This window comes from Haliotis asinina, chromosome 10, assembly GCF_037392515.1.
Source record: "Haliotis asinina isolate JCU_RB_2024 chromosome 10, JCU_Hal_asi_v2, whole genome shotgun sequence".
Taxonomy (NCBI): domain Eukaryota; kingdom Metazoa; phylum Mollusca; class Gastropoda; order Lepetellida; family Haliotidae; genus Haliotis; species Haliotis asinina.
Genome location: NC_090289.1, coordinates 44,873,883 through 44,894,978, shown reverse-complemented (window position 1 = coordinate 44,894,978; position 21,096 = coordinate 44,873,883). Strand labels below are relative to the sequence as shown.

Here is a 21,096-nt window from a genome sequence, read left to right as displayed (position 1 = left end):
TTTACAACGCTTACAAAATACTTACTAAACTCGCGACTGGTTAATGTATGTCAGCCATTATGAACCAGTTCCTCCCATAGCACTACCAAATGCACTTATCGAAAACATAAGTATTATTGAACATGTCTCATGTCAAATGCTGAATGGAAAAACATATCCATTCAGCACAAATTCATGCACAGAATTTGTTTCCGAAACAACTGTGTAAAGAAAACTTACCAAGTTAAAGTGCAGTTCGACAGAACTATAATCACTCCATGTTGGACGAGGGTTCAAGGAAGATATGTGTCCAGGTGATGATAGTTTGGAGATTTAACTTGTCCAGACACATCGATACTTTATATACGCACGCTGGTCTGTTAAGTTACGCAATGGCAAAAGCACGGACAAGCATGGTTGATCCATTCACACGTGACTGGTCAGCTTCCCTCGTCAAGGTTTTCGCCTTTGTGGAATTGTAGACTCGAATCCTTTCTATACCGGTTTGAACAATACGCCATCGAGGTCGTAGTTTCTTTAACCTCCGATGAACATGGCCTGTGACGTAACTTTACAGCCCCCACTGGCATATGCCACCTTTCAGCTCATGTTATTGTGAATGAGGCACTTTCAAATGGCCGGGTAAAGCTGCTTCACACCTTTCGTGATATCAAATCGAACATCAGAAAGATACCTCTCGCTTTGAACTGTTTCGACGGGAGATTAAAACATAGCCCCGGGTGATTACACTATGCCATGTAGAAAGTGATCAAATGTAATATGTGTTACATTTGAAACTACACTTTCTCAGTAAAGAACTGTGCCAAATTTTAGTACTTTTTGGGTTGAGTCCAATCCGGGATTCGAACTAGGTGTGAGAATCGTGGGAATTGTAAGTTAATGTTGGTTTGAATATTTTGCTCCAGTTGTTGGCTAAAATGTTATTACAGCGTATGACAATCGCATTAATCACCCCTTAAGTAAGGATTAAATGTAATCGACGTACAGAGACGTCATCTGACTTACACTACGGGGTTCACTTTGAAGGATATCAGCTTAAGTTGACCTCGGAATTTGTTCAAAAGCAAAATTGCCCATGTTTGCAATTAAGTCCTATTATTCTATTGGAATTTGGAGAAACATAAATAGATAAAACTTGCTTATATCAACTACCTATATCCTTTGTTACGACATTTATGTCTACACATCGCTCCCTCATTTGTGTTCAAATAACTTTTTTCCTGAGTTAAGAACATTTGGACAGGATATAAGTATACGAATTTAGAAGTTAGTGCTAAAATATCAGTACACAACAGCGAAAAAACAGTTCTGTTTAAAATAATATCTTTTTATGATAGTTTTATGTATGTTTCAATTGCTCACAGCATTTAATGGACATGCAAGTAAATGCGTTCCTCCCCGAAAAGATTTATTAGAATGAGTGAGAATGATTTTTTCACGCTCGTAGCACTAATCCAGTAACGTCAAAGCAGGGGAACTCGAGGAATGAGATTCACATGTTGTACCCATGTGGGCAATATTCAGCTCGACGAGCTAATGCTTCAAACATAAGGCTGCCTCACCGCCGTTGATTTGTTAATGGCTTAAGGACGACTCCGCAGAAACATTGTTCTTGTTAATTACACACACACGCACACACACACACACACACACACACACACACACACACACACACACACACACACACACACACACACACACACACACACATACTCTCTTTCTCTTTATCTTTTAACCTTTACATAGTTGAATGTAGAATGTAAGAGATTTACTGGAATATCACAAATATGTTTTCTTCAAGATTATAGTACATCCGCTGTTACATCAGCGATACTTCACATCGGGTGGAAGTATCACCGAGATAGAGTAAAAGCACTGTGACTACAAGCAGCTCCTCCAAAATGGTGAAATATTGTCAAGTTGTTATGATAAGTAACATCAAGGATATATACAACATGTGACAATTATATTATAATAAGTAACATCAAGGATATATACAACATGTGACAATTATATTATAATAAGTAACATCAAGGATATATACAACATGTGACAATTATATTATAATAAGTAACATCAAGGATATATACAACATGTGACAATTATATTATAATAAGTAACATCAAGGATATATACAACATGTGACAATTATATATATACGTTATATATAGTTAGCACTGGTGGAATGTCAGCTACATATTGGTGATATGTACATGTTGGTGTATTTGTTTGTATATAGTTTAACGCCGCTCTCCGCAGTATTCCATCTATATTGCGGCTAGATTTTCTGGACCGACTGGATTTTATTAGCCATGGACAAACTGGGCAGTGGCTATTTCGCACACTGCCTGAATCGCAATACATTACAGCACACTTTCTGAGCCCATGCACACCTAAAACCGATACGCACATGTATACATCACCCGTGAAGATCCGGATTAGAATTGAGTGAGTGAGTTTTAGTTTTACGCCGCTTTTCAGCAATATTCCAGCAATATGACGGCGGGGGACACCAGAAAATGGGCTTCACACATTGTACCCATGTGGGCGTGACGAGCGAACGCTTTAACCACTAGGCTACCCCACCAGGATTAGAATTGACCTTCAGTAACCCATGCTTGTTGAATGAGGTGACCAACGGCATCTGCATTGGGTTGACACATGTTATCGTATCCCAGTCCTATAATGTCAAGGAATGTTCACTGCAGCCGTGTCATACGTTCCTACCAACGCCTTAACCACTAGACCACCTCACCGCCCAAGAGTGGTATGAAGGAGCTCTCATTCTAACAAATGGAGGCCATTGTCAACATACTCTCCAATAGACAACACTGTCGCGAAAAGAAATCTGTTTGACCCTGACCATATTTGTCCTGTCCTACATAAATATAATATATGTTTGTTTGCACAGACTATTTCAGATGGCTGAATTGTTTATTATCTGTAGTGAATTACGGACAAGTAGCGACATGAAGCGCTGACGATGTACAATTGTAGAACCTGTACAAAACCACCAATCGCTAGAGTGATAAGATTCAGTGCTCTTCACCGGATGCGAGACATGTCCACGAAGAATAAATAAAATACACACACAGCGTTGATCGTAGTTCTAACATGGATAAGAGGTACCGTTTTGCTATCATCTGCTTCTCCATTCTAGCAGTATCGTTAACGGTGGGCATCGTTCTGGGCAAGTATGCCTTGTGTTCTGACGACAAGCAGGATGAGAGTGCCCCAACTGTACAAGATCCGCAGAAAGGAGGAGATACAGGAGATAATCTGGATGTTATGATGGAAGATATTGATCCACAGAATATTGAAAAGATCCTCAGGTATTGAACCATATACAGCACAATGTGGTTGGTACGCTACCTGTGTTTGCCTTAAAGTGTGCTTCGGTAAATATGTTTTTGCAAGTGTACTTATTTAATATTTCCGGACCCGTGAGAGTCCGGGGTGGAATAGTCCTTCAGCAAAGCATGCTATGCTTGTCGTTAAGAGGCGACTAACGAGATCAGGTGGTCAGGCTCGCTGACTTGGTTGACACGTGTCATCGGTTCCCATTTGCGCAGATCGATGCTCATGTTGATGGTCACTGGATTGTCTGGTCCAGACTCGACTATTTACAGACCACCACCATATAGCTGGAATATTGCTGAGTGCGGTAAAAGTAAACTCACCCACTAATATTTCCGGGTTAATCCTGTTGGTTGTTCTTCAATGCGTTGCTAGGCAAGGTAGGCAACATACGCAATATATTTCATGCAAAACTGTGTGGGAGTGACAGGACGTGTTTGCTCTGTTTGCGACGGATTCTATGGTCCAAATACATAATGACCACTACTCGTTTGACCTTAGGAAGCGGGGCAGCCTGACGGTTAAAGCGTTCGCTCGTCACACCGAGGACCCGGGTTCTATTCCCCACATGGGTACAATGTGTACAGCTCATTTCTTGTGTCCCTCGCCGTGTTATTACTGGAATATTGCTAAAATTTTGCGTAAAACCATACTCACTCACTGTAGGTATTTGGTATCATGATAAAGACGATATGTGTGCACACATTAAACCTACCTACTTCCAGAAATTTGTCTCTAGTCCCTCACCTTGCTGGCGAGCAAAGGAACCAGCAACTGGGCGACTATGTCCACAGCTACTGGACTGACATCGGCCTTGATGAGGTCAAGTCGGTTAAGTTTGACGTGCTGTTGTCCTACCCGAGTGCCACCCACCCGAACCAGGTGTTCATCCTAGACAAGAACGACCATGTTTTAGCTGAGTCTCCCCTGGTGGAGAAAGTACTGACATCGGAAGAAAACAGCACAGATGTGGTAGCGCCCTTCCTGGCCTACTCTAAGGACGGCACTGTGCAGGTGGGTGATCGTCTACAGCCACTACCACCCCCCCCCCACCACCACCACCATCATCATAATCATCATCATCATCGTCGTCGTCGTCGTCGTCGTCGTATTTCTAGTTTCTAGCCGTAGTGGTAATCGTACTAGCAGTGACAGAGGCAGTAGCAGTAGTAGTAATAGCAGAGGTAGTAGTAGTAGTAGCAACAGTAGTGGTAGCAGTAGCAGCAGTAGTAGTAGCAGTAGTAGTGGTAGCAGCAACTTCTCAGCAACGTCCACTACTATAACTACTACTACTACTGTTACTGTTGTTACTACTACTTCTACACTAGTACTACTACTACTAGTGCTGCCGCTGCTGCTGCTACTACTACTACTACTACTTCTTCTACTACTGCTACTGCTGTTACTGCTGTTAGTACTGCTACTACTGTTACTACTGCTGCTGCTACTACAACTAGTGCTGCTGCTGCTACTAGTACTAGTATACTAGTACTTCTACTACGCAGACTGATGTGTTCTACGTGTTCTACGTTTCAGGGAAATGTGGTGTATGTGTATTATGGGCGAGTGGAAGACTACGACAAACTCGACCAACTCGGCATCAGCGTCAACGGATGCATCGTCATTGCAAGATACGGCAAAATTTACCGTGGCGATAAGGTGCGTGGTTATATAAATTATCAATAATTAATTTCAGGACACACAATAGTAATTGAGAAGACAATGCACTGATTGTTTCTTATGTAGCAGTTGGAACTATTCTGTTTAAGATGAACAAAATTCGAAATCGTTTCTTTATGTAAAGAAAAAAAATCTAGATTACAAATTAGGATTAATATGACGTAGTTGCAATTGAAACAAAACTGTACACTTTCATCATACACTGACACAACATCCCGAAGCATGCAAGGGAGGTAAGTGGACCTTCAGGTTTCGTTTATGATGCCAGTTAAGACTTTTGCCTAGAGAAAACGAAAGTGAAATGAAGATCTGTTCTTCAGCATTGTATGTATCTGCACACGGTCTGCAGAAAGGTCACTAGAGCTGATGGTATAATGGAGCGCACCAGCAGTTCCTTGTGAGCTTCCTACAATACAAACGATCGTATCTCTACGACCTTCGTAAAGTTATGATTAACTGTAAAGTTATGACAGGTCGAAACGTTACGAACGGCTTGTGGATTGGGAACTAGAACAATTCGTCACAAACTTTATAGCACGTGCTGCCCAGTAGCACTGATCTCAAACGAAGGTGTTAATCCGAATTATGCAAGTACACACACTAACTGGCACAGAATGCTAGGGATATCGTGGGAAACAGAACTTCAACTTTACAAATCCGTGTACTTCCACCTCGGTCCCGTCACACTAAGTAGTCCGTACGGCTGCCGAAAACCAATCCGTTAATGTATGGGAAATACGAGGTTCCGAGTTGAAGTATAGGAGTTCTTTTTTTCAAATCAGCGTTGTGACTGCGATTACATCAGTGCTAACGGCTCCCTGGGATATGGTCTGAAAAGCTACAACCTTTGTCATCCACCTGCTTCTATGAAAGTCCCGTTAAACAAAGTAGCACTGATGCTCAGTCGTCATAAGCCAATGTGAGTGTGTGGAAGTTAAGATCTTCTTAGCGCTACGATCGCTTAGTGCTACGATCGCTTAGTCTGTTCCTGGCTATCTAGTCTCGAAACGTTCGTAGCCCTAAGAACTTCTTTAGCGCACTCTTAACACATTGGCTACGATCAAAGTTAAAAATTCTTAGGGCTACGAACGTTTCGAGAATAAGGACCCGTGAAGATCCCGTGGTAGAATAGACCTTCAGCAACACATAGTTACCATAAAAGGCGACTGTGCTTGTCACAAGCTTAAGAGGCGACTAACGGGATCAGGTGGTCAGGCTCGCTGACTTGGTTGACATGCCATCGGTTCCCAATTACGCAGATCAATGCTCATGCTGTTGGTCACTGGGTTGTCTGATCCAGACTCGATTATTTACAGACCGTCGCTATATGGCTGGAGTATTGCTGAGTGTGGCGTAAACCTGAACTCTCGTTCACTCTGTTCCAGGTGATGATTGCCGAGGAACACGGAGCGATAGGGGTCATTCTCTACTCCGACCCTCAAGACTACCACCCGCATTTTTATAAGGGCGTCTACCCTAAAACCTGGTGGCTCCCTCCTACCGGTGCGCAGAGAGGGACTGTCTATGAGGGAATCGAAGACCCCCTAACACCTGGCTACCCGGCGACAGGTGGGTCGTGTGTGTTGTGGACAATCTTTGTTTTTCTTCAATGGTCCATGCTTAACATGAGAGGCGAATAACGGTATCGGGAGGCCAGAGTCGCTGATTTGGTCGACATGTCATCGTAACCCAGTTGCGTAGATCGATGCCCATGCTGTCGATCACTGGATTATCTGGTCTAGACACGCTTATTTACAGACCGCCGCCACTTAGCTGGAATACTGCTGAAAGCCGCATTAAACAAGAAACACAAGGGTTAGAAGCACGTTTTCATCTAGGTACTTTGGGGTGTTCCAACAAAATAACAACTTGTTCTCCTATAATTTGGAAATATTCTTGTCATGAGATATTATCATGCTTGCGATACTTTTGGGAGATAAACGCCAGATGATGTAACACAACATATAAAAGCTTAATAACAGTACACGTAAAAGTATTTCGTATTTGTCATTTTTGTCATTTTCAGTACGTAAAGTATACTTATAAAGTAAGTAAAAAGCATAAAGTACCGTTGATATAGTGCTGTTGCACCCGACTTTGATTAACGTATGCGTGATTGAGTATTGATCAGTAGTACAACATTACGAATAATCTGCTTGACAGGCGACCCCAAAATGTACCATGTAAAGAATCGAACCTTCGGATTGAACTAAGGGACAGTGGCTACAATAATTCTTCTCTGTCGCTCTTAAATCATCTGGGAACGCGTTTCATCCAGTTTTACGACTATTGGTTGTTGCCAGAGTTCGCCTATCGTATTCCGGTGGAGGAGGCTGATCCGGCATTGCCAGGTATACCAGCTCATGTCGTCGGGTCCGGATTTGCGGAGAAGATTTTCAGGTAGCTGGGAAACACACACACTCGCCAATCTGTCCATCTTCTTACACTGATAACCTAATTAAATTCGGCACAGGTGTCTAGAACGAGTTCGGGCCATTACATGGAAGTCCAGCTATGTGTACACATGTTGCACCATCGACACATTGTGCACTGGCCTCGAGTGAGTGAGTCAGTCAGTCAGTGAGTCAGTGAGTGAGTCAGTGAGTGAGTCAGTGATAACGGTGCTTCTGCTTCTTGCGTAACTCTCAGCATGATTAATGCCATTGCTTAGTTTGCCAGTGGATAAATGCAATGCACTGTAATATTAAGATAAATAAATGTTATCCAGGAGATTAAGATACTAGTTGTTATATACGTCAGTTACGTTGGACAATAATGTTACTCTACTTTTACCTGTGACACAGCTATCAATAATCATCAATAATGTCATTTGATAACATCAGCCTAATAATAAAATATTTCCGAGATATCAGATTAGCAGTGTTCCTCCGAGTTACGGAGATTTGCATTTTAAGAGGAGACTAGGCTTCGGGCGGTTGATAGTCAACGTGAGTGAGTGAGTGAGTGAGTGAGTGAGTTTAGTTTTACGCCGCACTCAGCAATATTCCAGGTCCATGTCTGTAAATAATCGAGTCTGGACCAGAAAATCCAGTGATCAACAACATGAGCATCGATCTGCGTAATTGGGAACCGATGACATGTGTCAACCAAGTCAGCGAGTCTGACCGCCCGATCCCGTTAGTCGCCTCTTACGACAAGCATAGTCGCCTTTCATGGCAAGCATGGGCTGCTGAAGGCCTATTCTACCCCGGGACCTTCACGGGTCTGATAGTCAAATTGCATGCAAGTGTTAACATATATGTAAGCTATCAGTATCAAAAATGTAGTGGAACTGTGCTTTCAATATATGACTGTCGAAATTGGGAGATATATGGGATTGTATCAATGTTGATACAATAATAATAATGGATGTTTTGAGAATGCATCTGCACATGGATTTGATTCAAAGCAAAGCTGTTCGTTCAGTTATCCCCCTTGTTAGGTGACTGGAGTATGACATCAAAATTTCAGGTTTACAATTTTTCAGACAGTAGTGTGTGATTTGATCGTGGACACCCTGACCATGCGCAGATGCAAGAAAATTATCAGAAAAAATGGTCTAAAGTGATTTATCGACCTGCTTGAAAAACGTCAAGATTCATAATGACACTCCATGCACGTGTAGGAGACACCCACGTTGTGCACGTGCTTCCCATGCATTGTGTTTGCGTTTGGTGATAACGTGAAATGATGCATGCTGCATTCACAAGATGAATGTCGATGTACCGTTCCTCAATGGCTTTTCTTTCTACCAGACTTCAAAGTTCAGGTTCCCCTACTTTTGCTGAAGAGTATATAAATGCTGACGATTGCCTTACTTTGGCAGGGACAGCGTCAGGTGAAATGTAGTAGCAATTTAAAACGTAAAGAACTAGACCGAACTCGGTCAAGTAATGTCGCAGTAACCCTTTGAACATACATATTTTTAAATTTGTGACACGCTAGAGACAGTTTATGCTGCACATCAGGTGAGAATTATCACGTGAAATGATATAGTGACGTTCTCAGTGTTGGCCTATAAACTTGATAAGGCATCATGGTGTTAGAAATTTTCATTGTTGAAAACATTACATGATCCATTGTTCGTAACGTCACAAAGACGTCATGACGTCATCAGAGCAATATTCATCATTCAGTGAACCTTATCTGAAGGGTTGACGTATTTTCCGCTATTGCATATTTTTTAATTTTTTGGGGGGTGGGGGTATTTATTTGTTTTGGACATATATTATATTACCAATGTTGCTGAAGTCCAAACTTATTTGTGACTTGTACACTACGCATTAGACCACTTACCTCCATGCTTCTGCGACGTCATGTTCGTGAAACTTATCACTTGATCATTAGTTTTTTCTTTAATATGTATTTTATTTATTTTGTTTTGACATATTACATGCTGTTCTTATTTCTCTCTCCGTAATATTGCATAATACTATGGAGGATACACAGAAACAACCTGGAACTCAAATATAGCAGATTTTCTGACCCCTGAGAAAGAATTCTGTAATTGTCTCGTCAGTGGGATGATTAACACCATTCATTCACGTGGGGATATTGTCCGTGATTGCTCATGGCTCGTTTGTTATACTCGCTCTTCAAAGTGACACCATCACATGAAACAGTTGGCAAAATCTGAAGTGGAGTCTGTCATAGCATATATTAAATTTCAGTTTGCAGAATACCTACATAGATACGAAATCATGAATACTGCACTTGTGGAGCCAATGAAAATGTTTATTTGGTCATATTTGGACATTCAAGATCACACATCCCAGTGCGCAAGTCTCTGTTTCGATATGAAGAAACAAAATGGAATGTTCTCATGTCACTGCAGTTAATAAATACTAGTAGTTAAATATATGGCATCAATTTTGTAGTCTTCATAGGGCTTTCAAGTGTAATTCACAGTTATCTCAAATTTGTGTTTGACATTACTAGATTTAAGAAAATGAAAAATGTTATTTTTGTCCCAAGAAAGGTAAGTGACTCAATGACACCTGCTGATTGATAGCCCTAAATATACCATTTCCACAAAGTAAGGGATATTCCACTATCCAGTGCAAATGCATATGAGAAAAAGTATATCCATACAGATGAACCATTTCTGAAGGAATGGAATTAATTTTACATTTTCCCTCAATTCATCATCTGTTTCCTCCTTGGCTTCATCTTTTGTATTTTATCAGTCCTGTACATCCGATATCACCTGATATTATTTAATGGTAAATAAGTTTTTGGTGTTAATTACTATTATTATATTATAGATTTGACATGAAACATTACTTTTGTTACTAGAGAGATGGGCGGAACCGTGGCTCCTAGTGACTGGCAAGGAGAGCTGAATGTAACCTACATGATGGGGCCAGGCTTCAAAACCCAGATGTACGTTATTCTGTCTTATAAAACAGAACCGCTCTATGTCCTTCCTCTTCCATAATGCTGACAATAATAAGGTCACTACTACAACTCTCAACTCATGCCGTCCGTAAGACGTTAAAAGGCTAATTGCCCATTTACGGCTGGGTGAACAGAGGCAAGTTTGGACAAACTCACTAGCCTGAGGCGAGATGACCTGGGTCACATGTGCTTCGTTGAAGAAATACTCACCCATCCAAGGACACTCAATGACCAATGTCACCTTCAGAATCAGCATCACGAACAGTGGATCCTGCTAACTGATCAGAATTGATCATTAACAATGACATTGGGTAGAGGCGTAGGCTTTCAGACCACCCTTGTCTGACAGGAGTGTTGTTGGTGTGGCTTTAGGTGTTATGGTTTGTAGGAAAGCCGAGTAGCAAGGTACGCTTACCCTTTCCACCAACACTTGTCACCGATTTTGAATGATGTGGCTGCATATGGATATATGACCCCTGGTGGCCGAGGATGGGTAATATGACACAGTATTCCTGCATTACACAGGTCTGTCAGGCTGAATGTGACAACCCGTAATGAACGTCGTCAAATAACAGACGTCATTGGCGTCGTGCGAGGCGAGGTGGAACCAGGTAATGTGTCGTCATGGATGCAGGGAAATGTATATAATTAAAGCTGTCACGTGCATCTACAGTCACGTACTGTTGCACAACTAATTCGCACGTGCTTCCACGTCATGTAATCAAAAGAAGAAACTATTTATACCTTTTTCAACCGAAAATTAACCACGCCCAAACTTTTGTTTCCTAATTTACCAGATAATACTATGGACAACGCTTTTATTTATAGGCCATTGAACTGAAAGAACTCGTCGATCTAAATTCTGAGTAAAAACTGACTTTTATGTTTGTTTGGATTCATTTCTATATAAATCTAGCAGATGTGTTATCTAAATGAAATGTTGTTTGTAATGCAAACCAGGGCGATAACAGCATTTTAATCCGTATCAAAACCTGATTGTAGGATTTTAAAAGGCTATATTAAAGCGGTCTACTTTTCAACTTTAGTGTTTCTAGAAACTATAGAATATATTTTCTTAGGGAAACATATTTCCTGATTATGTATAAAGTATACTGAGTGTATTGGGAAAGATGTTTATAGACAGGTACATTCTCATCGGTAACCATAGAGACGCGTGGGTGTTTGGTGCCATGGATCCGTCATCCGGCACTGCGATCATGATGGAGATGTCACGTGCCCTGATGCACAGAATTAAAACAAGTATGTATTTACATGTTCCTTTAACTGGGCGGAGAGTTAGCGTAGTCGTTGAAGCGTTCGCTCGAGACGCCAAAGACCGGGTTCGATTCAGTGTGTGAGGCTCATTTCTTGAGTTCCCCGCCGAGATGTTGCTGGAATATTGCTGAAAACGTCGGAAAACTCAACTTACTCCCTCAATGAACTGAAATGGCGCCATACATACAAAAGATATAATGGCGCTTCACACTTATTCGTGTTTCACTTGGAGCAAAATATTACTGAGCAAACGCCAAGCAATACACACCAATATGGTATGTATGGTATTTGTACTTGATGGCATTTTACTTCAGTAGTCCACTGAATCCAGTTGTCTGTTTATGCTTTTGGCGGCCATCTTTGATCTCAAGGCTGCCATATTGTTTTCAGGTTTTATGATATTACACATCCCATAAATTCAATAGTTTCTGACTACACACATCCCTTTCATCGAAACCAATTTGTTATTTGTGAAGGTAACTGGCGCCCGAAGCGGACTATTATCTTCTGTAGCTGGGATGCGGAGGAGTATGCATTGATTGGATCCACAGAGTTCGTACAGGTAGCTATCAGTCAGCGAAAATGTAATAATACTAAACTAAGAATAATTGTTATTCATCAATCCGTTATTGTCGTAACAACAGGATCGCCGATAAATGTTATGGTATCCCAAATTTAACGATAGATGATCATTATATCAACCACTGGCCATGGATTGTCTGATACAGAATCGTTTTCAGCGATACAATCATCAACAATTTCATAATCTATGTAAGACTTATATCACAAATCTCTATTCTGCCCTTCTGTTGTGATTTTATCTTAAGTGGTTTAAAATACATTTCTGCTGTCATTCAGATTTGGATCGTTATATGTCTGTATAGCTAACATTAATTAACAGCTAAGTAATGTTAGCATCGCTTAGCTTTAGTTACGAAGCTGTAAACCTATCAGTCTGTCAGTTATATTCTTATCAGTTCTATCTTTATATCCGTATATATCATTTTCCAGAAATATGTGAAGAACCTACTGAACCGAGCTGTGGCCTATCTGAACGTGGATATTGCTGTCGAGGGTAAGTACGCCCTGTTGACCCCACAGCTGGGGCCAATGCAAAGTCATATTGGTGTACATATGCTAATGTAAGACTAAGTTGTGTAAGGCAACACTCCGCATAATTCAGCTACATTGAACGGCCTGCAAATAATCGCCTTTGGTCCAAATCTACTGGTCAGTATTCTGAGCAAAGTCTCTGATGACAGACAAGTGAGACTTATGTCTGTGTTACGGTTTTGCAACAGTACCAAACTTTCCTGTATCTTGCTTTCACTCTCGGGTGAACGCAAACGTTTACGTATAGGGTCATACAAGGTGTGAGTACCACTCAGTAGGTTTCATGACGCCACACATGACAGTTGCGTCATGTAACACTCAACACTCACTGATCATGTCAAACAAATGTATGACAGTGCAATGTTCATTCGATGCTAAAACGGAACGGCTAAGAAACAGACTGCTCATATACATTTCGAGTACCATTTATTTTACCACTCGTATGGCATCTGACAGACACGTGAAGTAATGTCGTATGTAACACGGAAATAGACAGAGGATCTAGTGTCATCGATAATCGTTGAACGGTTTAACGGTTACACTGTGTCTTTATGTGGTTATTGCAGGAAATTACACTCTGGACGTGATGGGGACGCCCATCTTGTATCAAACAGCAGTCGAGGCTACCAAACGGGTAAAGCTGAAAGATAAAATTTGCTAGTTTGCGTGATGGTCATTTGACGACGGTGGTGGTGGTGTACCCTGGTGGGTAAAGCTATGGCTTGTCACGCCGAAGCCCACACATGGGTGCAATGTGTGAAGTCCAACTCTGGTGTTCCTCATGTGATATTGCTAGAATAGTAATCCTAAAACCGGGCTGAAACTAAATTCACTCACTTCACTCACATTTTTGTGACACCCGGTAGTCTGTTGATACTACCGTGTCGTATTTTATATCGTTCAATCTTAATTTTCAATATCTCTGGGTTTCGTTTTCACATCAGTCCTCAAATCCAAGTTTTAGCACGTCTCGTGTGTGCGTGAGAGAGAGAGAGCGTGTGTATAGATAGATAGATAGATAGATAGATAGATAAATAGATAGATAGATGCACTGTTTGAATATTATTTTTCATATTTTTCTATGATTTTGTTATTATGTCTTTTCCGTAGAATGTTGAACAATCAGTATTTGAACGTGATTTCAGAACAAGTGTTCATGATAGATTATCATACTATGGAGTCTGTACTTACCTGAGGTTCCTAAGATCACATGAAGGGTTATGTCGCAATTACTGTAGTGTCGCTCTTACTGTGGTGTTTTCTGTCCTCACAAGGTGCGTGTTCCTGACAAAGACACGCCTTTGTATGACGAATGGAGGGATCGGAGGGAGATGGTGGACCTCAATAACAATAGTTTGGGGATACCAAGGTAAGAACGAGTGAGCGAGTGAATGAAAACTGAAAAAGGGGCGACTAATCGCAGCTACAGAGGCAAGAAATCGCCCCAGTGTGGGTGAGTATGGTTTTAGGCCGCTTTTAGCAATATTCCAGCAATATCACGGCGAGGGCCACCAGAAATATGATTGAAACATTGTAGCCTTGTGAGAAATCGAACCCAGATCTTCGGCGTGACAAGCGAACGTTTTAACCACCATGCTACCCCACCGCCCCTTTTAACGTCAGCATAGACACATCGTCAATGTTCATCGCACATACAAATATATACTTTACAAGCAAGACCCTAAAAGAAACCTATATGTCAAATACGTACATGTTCAAAATTATGCCATTTGTTTCCAGGTTACATAGACATGTAACTGTCTATTACATATCGCATCTCAACAAGACAATGAACGCAATATTGGTATGCAACAATGGGTAATCCTATGAACAAGGAATAATTAAAAAAGAATGCTTGTATGTGACATATATGTATGTCACGGAGCATTTACCTGTATAAAATCCTGGCAACGAACCTTTAAGTACGTTTTAAGAATTATGATGTTTTTGTTTAGGATTAAGGGATCATATTGGGTGAATGTATGATGAAAGAAATTAGTTTTGCTTTGTTTTACTATTTCTAATATTGCTTAAAAAGAAAGGATTCGGTGTTGTTTTTTCGAAACATTACAATGATGCACTTGTGACCATCTACTGCTTGACTGCATCGTTACAGCTTCTCCACCCCCGGGTCTGGGAGCGACTACGCCAACTTCCTACAACTCGCTGGCGTCCCCATCATGGACTTCCGATACCTGTATAACAAGGTGCATATTTCACACACACCTGTAAGGAATAATGACCTATTCATTTATGGGAGAACGATAACGTAAACTCAAGGTAAAGTAAATTATTGGAGTTCTAAGGAGCACTGAGTTAGAGCATAATGAAGGATAGCCATGAATCATGTGTATGAATAACGTCTTTATCACAGTGGGAGCTACATTTCGGTGTTGGTTCCAAAACCATTATCAAGCAGATAACCTACACCGAAACGTCGTTCTCACTGTAATAAAGATGTTGGTCATCCATGTATTGTTATCCTTCCACAATGCAAATTGCCAGCTCAGTAAATCAAAATGCAGATACACGTATCATTTGAAGACCAGTACTGCCACAGTTTTCCATGTACCAGATAATGTCTGCTCCACAGTCTGTCCGTATCTGTGGGGTATACGAGGCTGTTTCAACTCATCGGTATAAAGTAAATATTCTACAATATAAAGACTGATTTCTGTACATCTGATAGCCTGTGACAATTATTTACTTTTCATATTTTCAGAAAAAATACAAAATCGGATCCTACCCTCTCTACCATTCAGAATATGAAACATTTTACGCAGTAAAGCACTTTGTAGACCCAGAGTTTAAAGTAAGTATATTACTGGCCTATGATACCGCTTCAAAAAGGCGTCACGTTTTCCCTTAATCACAGATTCATAAGATTTGTTGGTGTCAGGCATATACTCCTGCTAGGCATATACCATGCCTCGAGCTTCTTGTATGACGCTACTGTACATTGCTATGAGCTACGCGTGCCTTGAAGATGAACTTGGGGGTCACATTTGGAGCGAAGGTGGAGTTTGAATTAAAATCATTTTCATTTATTTGGCAACGTGCGTGAATTCGTGTGTGTTGCTGCTTGACCTCTTGTAGTGAAGACCCGCTGAGATACGATGCTGTAGTTAATAACGATACCCCATTAAGTCACGTAATTCGAGCCAACCAGGTCTTGTTTTATCCACCTTATGACGAAAGCCAGGCAGGATAACAACAAGTACTCTTTTACCGACCTTTGGTTGGACGCGAATGGGGATCAAACCGTCAGTCCTTCGCTCTCCCGGAAGACGCTGTATCTGTTGGACAGATGAGACGGTCATAGGTCATATGTGGCATGCTTCGAAGTCTGTATGAAAAATCAGGAGTCAATCCGTCCTCAGCAAAGTTATGAACAAAGTTATTCGAAGTTATGAAACTGATACATATGCATGTGCAGTGACAGTGACACCAAACTGACGGTCTATTATCAATATCTCTTGAAGCTCACGTAAAATTTACCTTGAATATCATTGAGTACAAAATTATCTTTGAAACAGAATCTTACACGCACGTTAAGCCTCCGTACCAGCAAACTATTTCCACGTTTTCCCGTCGTATCCTCAGGCTATGTCTGTGTCCCCAGTATTACTAGTCGATTGTCTGTGTCCGAACTATCTCTGCTCATTGTCTGTGTCCCAAGTATTCCAGGTCAATGTGTGTGGCCCAGTTTAACTAGTCGATGTCTGTGTCAGAAGAATCTCTAGTCATTGTCTGTGTCCAAGGATTACAGGTCAGTGTCTGGGTCCTCTGTATCCCTATCAATGTGAGTGGCCCCAGTATCACTGGTTAATATCTGTGTCCTCTGCATCACTGGTCAGTGTCTGTGTCCCCTGTATCACTGGTCAATGTCTGTGTCCCCAGTATCACCGGGCTATAGGACAAGTGTGGCTAGCTGCAGCCTATACCTTAAGCGAAACGTCTCTTCTACCTTTCAACGTCTCCTTCTACGCCTGGACACTGCAGAACCTACAGACGCAGCTTGACATCGACTACAGTAACATTCTACAGAAACATCTACCTGACTACAGTATGTTTGTTGTGTCACAGTCTCCGCTACCGAGCATAATAATTTGGTTTATATTTACGAGGTTACAATACACATGGAGCAGTTTTCACAGATAGCATTGTAAGCATATGGGTTGGAATCACTGTGTGGACAATGAGTTGTTGGTGTATTTTATGTAATGGGTGTAGCGGTAGAATTTCCTTTAAAAAATCCATTTATTCACTGATTTCGTTCAAATTTGAAATATATGTAAATTATGGCATCTAAAAACATTATACTGTTGCAAAAGTCTAGATTTGTATTTTTGAAGCTATTGCCCAATCAGAAATTCGAACCCCGAATGTAAGTGGTATACCGAGGGTGGCAGAATAACAGAGTTGACCCATCGAGTTAATTTGAAAATCCCAAAGTATGCTTATATTTAACGGCCTTCGGTATAAGATTACTCCGAGTTAAAACTGATCTCCAGGTAACTGTGCCTGTTTGAAGACGCGAATATTGTCATCGGGAAGTCAGACTACGCAGTCACCGAATAGTCTGATCATACTCGAATATTTGCATGATGTATAAAATAGGTGAATGTGGTCGTATACAGCCGAAAGCAGTATTCCAGCCATATCTGGAGACCAGAAATGTCCCTTCATACAATTTACCCTTGTAGGGAATCGAACCCGGGTCTTAGACGTTACGGGTGAACGAGTAAACCAGCAGACTACCACAAATGTCCTACCTTAAACATCTCACATAACGCTGTCACCAATGCATACTACACTATCTCGTTACTATAACACGAATTTGTGGAAATGATCCAAATGCGGAACACCTTCGCCAGCTGCTTATATGATGCTATTGATGATGGTTGTAACCACAGGCAAGAACCTGACGACGGCAATTCATCAGTTCAGCCAATCAGCTGCCGACTTCATGACAAGACAACTGCACGCGAACCAATCTGAGTAATGTATATTTCTATTTATGTGAAGATTCGGGTTACTATTGGTCTCCAGATGTTGTATAAATGTGGAAATAGTCCAAAAATGACGTCATCAAACACCTGCGTGACCTCATTTCGCGGAAGTCAATGAGCTTTCCAAAACACCGATTCCCACGGGGGTACGCGGTCATTGACTTCCGCGAAATGAGGTCACGCAGGTGTTTGATGACGTCATTTTTGGACTATTTCCACATATATACAACATCAAGAACCAGTGCTTGTCGTGAGTAACGTAATGGGGTCGGTTGGTCAGGATTGCTGACTGGGTTGACACACACTTCATTTTGACCCGCGTTTCAATGGTCATTTACAATGGGGGTTGAGGGGCTGCACCCCTGCACCCCACCTCTGAATCCGCCTGTGCTACTGTGTCGATACGTTTGGTTACGTCTAGCATAGTGGTTTTCAAATGTGATCGTTTCAAGATTAATTTCTAAACTTGCTAAACAATATGGACAATGTACGCAATACTGTGACCACCGGTTGTAGCTGGGATATTGCTGAGTGCGGCGTAATACAACATATCAACTTAAGTTTACCGTAATTTCACATCCTAGATGGCGTCTCAGATCGTTTGTACAGACCTTTCATAATGTACGAGACTTGACAGGTATATTCACTTATCTGTTTGATTTGATTTTAGAATTTGGGACGTACACTACTGAACAAAATTGACAGATAACAACTTTATTTCGTGAGCACGCCGTTTCGATACAGATTCTGGTACCGTTGTCAAGCAGTAATGTTCCGGTATAAATTATTAAGTAGTATATACAATGGGGGTTCTGGCTCACTTTCAAGAAAAGTCTCTACAAAGCCTTATTTACTAAACTTTACTAAGGCTTTGGTTGGGCCCTTAGCTCTTGCTACTATTACCCCTACTACTTAACGTGTGTTGGAGGTAACACTGTGCCGTACGGTACGATCAATAATTCTTCTCTTACAAACCCCCTACCCGGCCCATCCCTCAAGTAGTATAAGTTAGGTTCGTCGGCTTTCATATCCACTTTATCTATGTTGTAAGTTTTGACTGACCATATAGGATCGGTGGCCCGCTTACGGCTATCACCCTCGTGTTCCCCCGGCTGGTATAGATACCTCACTAGGGCCCTATCTGGTATCTGTTTCTCCTTCCCACGCAATGGAGCGGCCGACTCTGCAACTATTGATTTTAGTTTGATAGCGTCTGCCGGTTTCTTACCGGTGAGACGGGTGACTTCATGGTTGATTGCCGACACCACCTTGGGTAACCTCGTGACCCATTCAGTCGATCGTTTTCCAGGGGTGGCCATCTCCCTAGCATACTGATGGCTGAACAAGCGCTCAGCCAAAGTCCTATTAAATCTCTCAACTATGGCTTGGCTGGGATGGGCTCCGGCCGTGCCACGCCTGACCTTTGTATCGTGTTTGGCTAGCAGTTGTGACACGGCACCCATGAACTCCCGTCCGGGGTCAACTTGCAGCTCTGTTGGCCACGTCAGCGGGCTGCGTTTGTATATGCGTTCGAATCCTCTGGCTACCTGGGCCGAATCTTTCGTGGTCAAGGGTTCGGCTTCCTTGTAACGACTGGCTACGTCCACTACGGTTAAGGCATACTTGTACCTCTTGTCGTGGGGTAGGAACAGTAGGTCTGCCTGGTGAACGCTATTAGGTATGTTAATACCGAACCTCCTTCTAGGCACGTAGCGTGGTGCCGGCAAATAGATCTGCCACAGGGCTTGTTTTTCAAGCCACGCTTTGGCTTCCTCCGGGTGTACCCGCGCTATTTTAGCTAGCTTATCTACTGCGCTAGCTCCTTTCCAGTACCCACGCGGGCTGTAGTAAATAGCCTCAAATTTTTTCATGTCCATACGCGTATGTGTTTATCCCATCAATAGCTATCCAACGTTTCGTGTCCATAGGCGACAGGGACGTCTTGTTTATAGTCAGTCCGTATATCTTATGTCCATCACTTCTAAGTGTGTTCATTTTATGCCTAAAGGTACGGGTCTTGAACAGGGCTTCCTTGAATCTGGCGTGTTTGATGTGTTGTTTCACCACATACTTCTTAACCCCCTTAGCCTTCCGGATCTCACTATTGTCGGCTTTCAGTATGGAGTACATCTTAGGTCTCAAACCTATGTACTCGGCTATGGGCGTGCCAGCACACTCGTCCTTCATCTTACCTAGGACCTTTTTATTTACCGTACTGTGTATGGCATGGGTCTTAGGGTAGTCGCTGGTGTCGTATAAATCGAGGTGTTTTTTCATGTCCTCGTACACGTCCTCGGTTCGAATCTCCATCAGCAGGGAATCCGTGTCAGTGTACAGCACTTCACACCTGTCGCCGTACTGTTTCTTGAGCTCGTTGTAGTAAAAGTCGTACATCAGGTGTTTGGATAAATCGAGGATGCTCATCCCCACGTAAACAGGCCGGTTGAATTTTATGTGGCTTTTCTTCATGTGTAGGGCAACCAGGTTGTCTGTGAATATTTTACTACGGTTGAATGCCGGACTGACTATCAATCTCCTGAGCTTGTCTTCCTCACTCGACCGAACCAGCTTCACGGTCACGCGTTTCCTCAGGTTCTCCATAGTCTTACCAAACACCGAGTTGTTCATGAGCTTGTAGAGATTTTTCTCAAAATCACTGGTGGCTTTTTTTCGTAGGTCTGTGTTCATTCTGATGTAGGGCTCCATCCATGGGCTCTGGTCGAACATGAGCACCCTGTGTATTTTGGTCAGCCTCATACCCAACGACAGGTACAGCTGTAGGTTGCGATAGTGAACGATGTACTTGGTCTTATTCATTAAGTTAGGAACGAGTTTTTCAACGTCTGTCACACGCCCACCTAAGAAGTTATGTTGGTACTCAGACATCCAGTCTGGGTTAACCCTCATACGTTCAGGCGCCAGGGGGTAGCTGTTGTGTGATGTGTGTAATTCCTTGGTATACTCTAAGTCAACCTCGAGGATATACCCTTTGTTCGAATCTGGTGCAACCCCCATAACATCAACGTGGGGTACCCATTCAAATCCCCCTGTAGGTAGATACTGGCTCATAGCCCAGCCGTACAGGTTGTTTGCGTCGAGGTAGAGAATGTGATTGGTTGGCTTGTTAGGATCGTAACCTTTCACGTATTGATTATTTGCTTTCGCGTATCGTTTGGATGCCATGGAAATCCCACCTCGCAAGCCTTTCTCAATGAATAGGTGCATGTCGTAATCTGTGAGCAATTCCAAATTAACTCCGGCC

At 42.0% G+C, this 21,096-nt stretch overlaps 1 protein-coding gene across 1 annotated transcript in view; it reads left to right on the top strand.

Annotated features, from left to right (window-relative positions):
* The first annotated feature begins 2,994 nt into the window (after positions 1-2,994).
* The window catches only part of LOC137297724 (N-acetylated-alpha-linked acidic dipeptidase 2-like), a 31,923-nt gene continuing 13,821 nt past the window's right edge, over positions 2,995-21,096 (top strand). Inside the window, exons 1-16 of the mRNA XM_067829661.1 lie at positions 2,995-3,332; positions 4,083-4,371; positions 4,894-5,016; positions 6,423-6,606; positions 7,341-7,437; positions 10,333-10,419; positions 10,960-11,045; positions 11,575-11,694; positions 12,186-12,271; positions 12,721-12,784; positions 13,389-13,456; positions 14,097-14,191; positions 14,939-15,029; positions 15,545-15,634; positions 16,723-16,888; positions 17,739-17,823. Of these exons, the coding sequence (XP_067685762.1) occupies positions 3,115-3,332; positions 4,083-4,371; positions 4,894-5,016; positions 6,423-6,606; positions 7,341-7,437; positions 10,333-10,419; positions 10,960-11,045; positions 11,575-11,694; positions 12,186-12,271; positions 12,721-12,784; positions 13,389-13,456; positions 14,097-14,191; positions 14,939-15,029; positions 15,545-15,634; positions 16,723-16,888; positions 17,739-17,823 (1,949 nt within the window). The 5' untranslated portion in view covers positions 2,995-3,114. The remainder of the gene's footprint in view (positions 3,333-4,082; positions 4,372-4,893; positions 5,017-6,422; positions 6,607-7,340; positions 7,438-10,332; positions 10,420-10,959; positions 11,046-11,574; positions 11,695-12,185; positions 12,272-12,720; positions 12,785-13,388; positions 13,457-14,096; positions 14,192-14,938; positions 15,030-15,544; positions 15,635-16,722; positions 16,889-17,738; positions 17,824-21,096) is intronic.